The sequence below is a fragment of the Arachis ipaensis genome, chromosome B10 (assembly GCF_000816755.2).
Source record: "Arachis ipaensis cultivar K30076 chromosome B10, Araip1.1, whole genome shotgun sequence".
Taxonomy (NCBI): Eukaryota; Viridiplantae; Streptophyta; class Magnoliopsida; order Fabales; family Fabaceae; genus Arachis; species Arachis ipaensis.
The window spans coordinates 136,099,067-136,102,406 of record NC_029794.2 but is presented as its reverse complement, the minus strand read 5'-3'; the positions used below and the strand labels follow the sequence as shown (position 1 = coordinate 136,102,406).

At 39.1% G+C, this 3,340-nt stretch overlaps 1 protein-coding gene across 2 annotated transcripts in view; it reads left to right on the top strand.

Annotated features, from left to right (window-relative positions):
• Positions 1,869-3,340, top strand: part of LOC107622129 (cyclin-J18) — a 2,552-nt gene continuing 1,080 nt past the window's right edge. For both annotated transcript variants that reach the window (XM_021114181.1, XM_016324037.2), the window contains exons 1-7: positions 1,869-2,138; positions 2,204-2,280; positions 2,391-2,493; positions 2,576-2,677; positions 2,888-2,905; positions 3,002-3,072; positions 3,171-3,306. In XM_021114181.1, the coding sequence (XP_020969840.1) occupies positions 2,049-2,138; positions 2,204-2,280; positions 2,391-2,493; positions 2,576-2,677; positions 2,888-2,905; positions 3,002-3,072; positions 3,171-3,306 (597 nt within the window). In that variant the 5' untranslated portion in view covers positions 1,869-2,048. The remainder of the gene's footprint in view (positions 2,139-2,203; positions 2,281-2,390; positions 2,494-2,575; positions 2,678-2,887; positions 2,906-3,001; positions 3,073-3,170; positions 3,307-3,340) is intronic.

Sequence of the window (3,340 nt, the reverse complement as noted above, 5' to 3'; positions counted from 1 at the left end):
AAACATTTCTACCATTTTGGGGTCGAGTTCCATGCGCTTTTTAGCTTTCTTTGCAAGTGTTGGAAATGGAAGTGGTTGAGCAATTCCTTCTTCCAAGGTTCTTTTGGTCTTGGTTGTCTCCCTTGTTGGTTGGGCTTCATCCTCAACTATGGCTTGTGGTGTCTCCTCTTCCACTACCTCCTATTCCACTACCTCTTCTATATCTATTCTCTCTTCCTCTTGGGCGGTTGTGATAGGACTTGGGTCCTTTGCTTCCTTTTCTTTTAGTTGTGTACCGGATCTAAGGGTGATGGCATTGATGCCCCCTTTTGGATTTGGTTGAGGTTGTATATTCGCAAATCGGCGCGCACGCGCCGTTGAGACGTCTTTTAATGTGCGCGGAGGCGTGCTGTACGCGTGCGCGCCCATGAAGATCCTGGCTTAGCCGCTTCTCAAGCCGGCTCGTGACTTGGCTCTTGGCTTTTGGCTTCACGTTGCTCAATCCGCGCGGGCGCGCCAGGTGCGCGCACGCGCCCATGCGGAAATTTCCAAAGCTTACGTTGCTCAATCCGCGCGGGCGCGCCAGGTGCGCGCACGCGCCCATGCGGAAATTTCCAAAGCTTAATCCTCATGCTTCCTTCCTTTGTACCCGTCTTCCTTCTCTCTTTCGGTCCATTCCTACTCTATATCCTGAAACCACTTAACACACAAGTCACGGCATCGAATGGCATCAAGAGAAGATTAGAAATGTATCTATTTAGTGCAAAATAAGCATGTTTTCATTCATGAGGCAAAACTAGGGAAGGAATGCAAAATCTTGTATTTTCATATAGAAAGTGTGTGGAATCATTGATAAAACCCCTGAAATCAACACAAGATAAACCCTCAAATTGGAGTTTGTCACTTATCCCAAACCCAAAGGGGGAAAAAAACCCTAAAATTGTTGAGAAATTTGGGAAGTGTTCAGGAATCAATTGTTAACTAAAGAAGAGTGTAGAAGATGAGAAGGAGAGAGTTCAAATGTTCAATAGAGAAGAATTGGTTCACAAATTCTTGATGTGCATAGAATGAATACTCTCATTGATTACATGCTCTGCTGTCATATATATATATATACACATCCATGTGCAAGGGAATAACTAAGTTTGCTGACCTGGCTTAAAACAAAGTAATCTCTATAATTACCAAGCTAACTATAAACTATCCAACTAACATTCCCCTCAAAGTTGAGAGTTATGCATAGTGTCATAACTAGGGGTGTTCGCGATGCGGTTTGGTTCGGTTTTAAGGGAAAAAGTCATCCGATCCGAACGCTTAATTTATATGTGGTGCGGTTTGGATTGGATGAAATTTTTTTGAAAATCCGATCCAATCCGATCCGATTACAAGCGGTTTGGATCGGTTTGGATTTGCGGTTTTTTAAATAAAAAATTAAATACATATAACAAGTCTCAACATCAAATTTTAAATAATCAACAATGACATAACAAATCTTAACAATATCTTAAAAAACTAACGATAACATAACAATAGAAATAAAATTATAGGTTAGTTAAAATAAATAAATAAATAACATTTTCAACATAAAATATTTATTAAATAATAAAAATACATGAATAATGGAAAAATGTATAACAAATTGAACATATTATAAGTATAATTGTAAATATAATAATAAAATAATAATATTATAGCACATTGTGCGGTTTGGATTGGATTGGATCGGTTATGAAAAGTAGATCCGAAATCCGATCCAATCCAGCGGTTTGCAAAAAATAGAATCCAATCAAATCCGAATTAATGCGGTTTTAATCGATTTTCGGTTTGGATCGAATTGGATGAGCGGTTTAATTTGGATCGGTTTGGATTTGAACACCCTGGTCATGAACTGCAGTGTAACTATGATGCCATCTAACTAACTAACAGGAAGCAAGGAGTGGACTTCTACCAAATTTCTCAACAATTTTAGTATCCAGTGATCAGCCAGCAAGTAACTGGACCTTGGAGCACTTCAACAACTTAAATTGCGAAAGCCAGCATCACCTTCATCAACCAAACAAGTAAACCTAATGGAACACAGCAGTTCGAGTTTGGTTGACTCAACGCTGATCTCGTCTCAGCGTCTCTCACTCGTTGAGTTCCTCATTCAATCTGCTGAAGTAAGTAATCTCTAACTGTAACAAGTAACAATCACTCTCTCTAATTTGATTTTCTATGTATGTAGCACCTCCAAGTTGCTCCGGTTGTTAAGTACTCTGCATTATCCCTCTTCGCGGATCGCTTCCTTCCTTCTCTACCACGGTTACTCTCTCTCTCTCTCTCTCTCGTTTAATTTTTACGTGTGTTGTTAATAATGATTGTGAATTTATGATTCCAACACTTTTGCTACGTTACTGTACTGTTCCATGCAGTTTCAAAATAGATGCTCATAATTCAAATAACTGGCTATTGAATCCCCTCACTGAGAGTGCATTGCACCTATTTGCGGTTATTTCTCTCTGGATTTCAACCAAAGTCCGCTTTTTCCTTCAACTTTATTATTTCCCTTTCTTCATGAATTATGCATCCACTGGTCGACTCTAATTAACATCTTCAGATGCATGATTCGAGGAGGCCGCTCTCCGTTACATGCTTGAGGTCTTTGGCTAACAAATCCATCAGCGAACAACACTTCACCACTCGAAATTTCTTGGAAGCAGTGAGCCATTTTGCTTAATTTATGCCAACTTTTAACTCATTATTAATGCCTCTGATCCGATCATCTGATCTCTGCTTTTATATCTGTTTATAAATTTTTTATTTTTATTTTGAGACATTGTGGTTTTCCACACTAGTGTGATTGTGTCGGGGAACTTAATTATTTTGTCTTATGCTCGAACTATTTGTATTTGGTGTGCATTTTCCGCAGGAGGTGCTCTTTATGCAGGTATTAGTTGAGTTAGAGGACCCTGCAAGTATATCAATGAACTACTCTATTCCAATTCACGAGCTAGTATGATTGATTTGGTATTCCCTAATTAAGGTGTTGAATTTTGAGATTGGCACAACAAATATTGCGTTTTTGTTCCTTCAAGAGCTTTGGATTCAGATCAAGTGAGTCATGCATGCCTTCAACATGGCAGGAGGTTAATTACTTATATAACGTATTGTTATTACTCATTGATTCCGCACTTAAAAATGGTTGAACTCAGGGGAGTGGCAAAGGCTGGTGAGCTGATTAACTTTGAAGCTTGCATGGAGATCCTGGATCTGCTCTATGAAAAGGAAGAGACATCACTACTTTGTACTTATAGCTGTCCGCCTCACTCTCTTGCTGCATCAATCTTGGTATATTTCTTACTTGTTTTCTCAAATTTTTAGG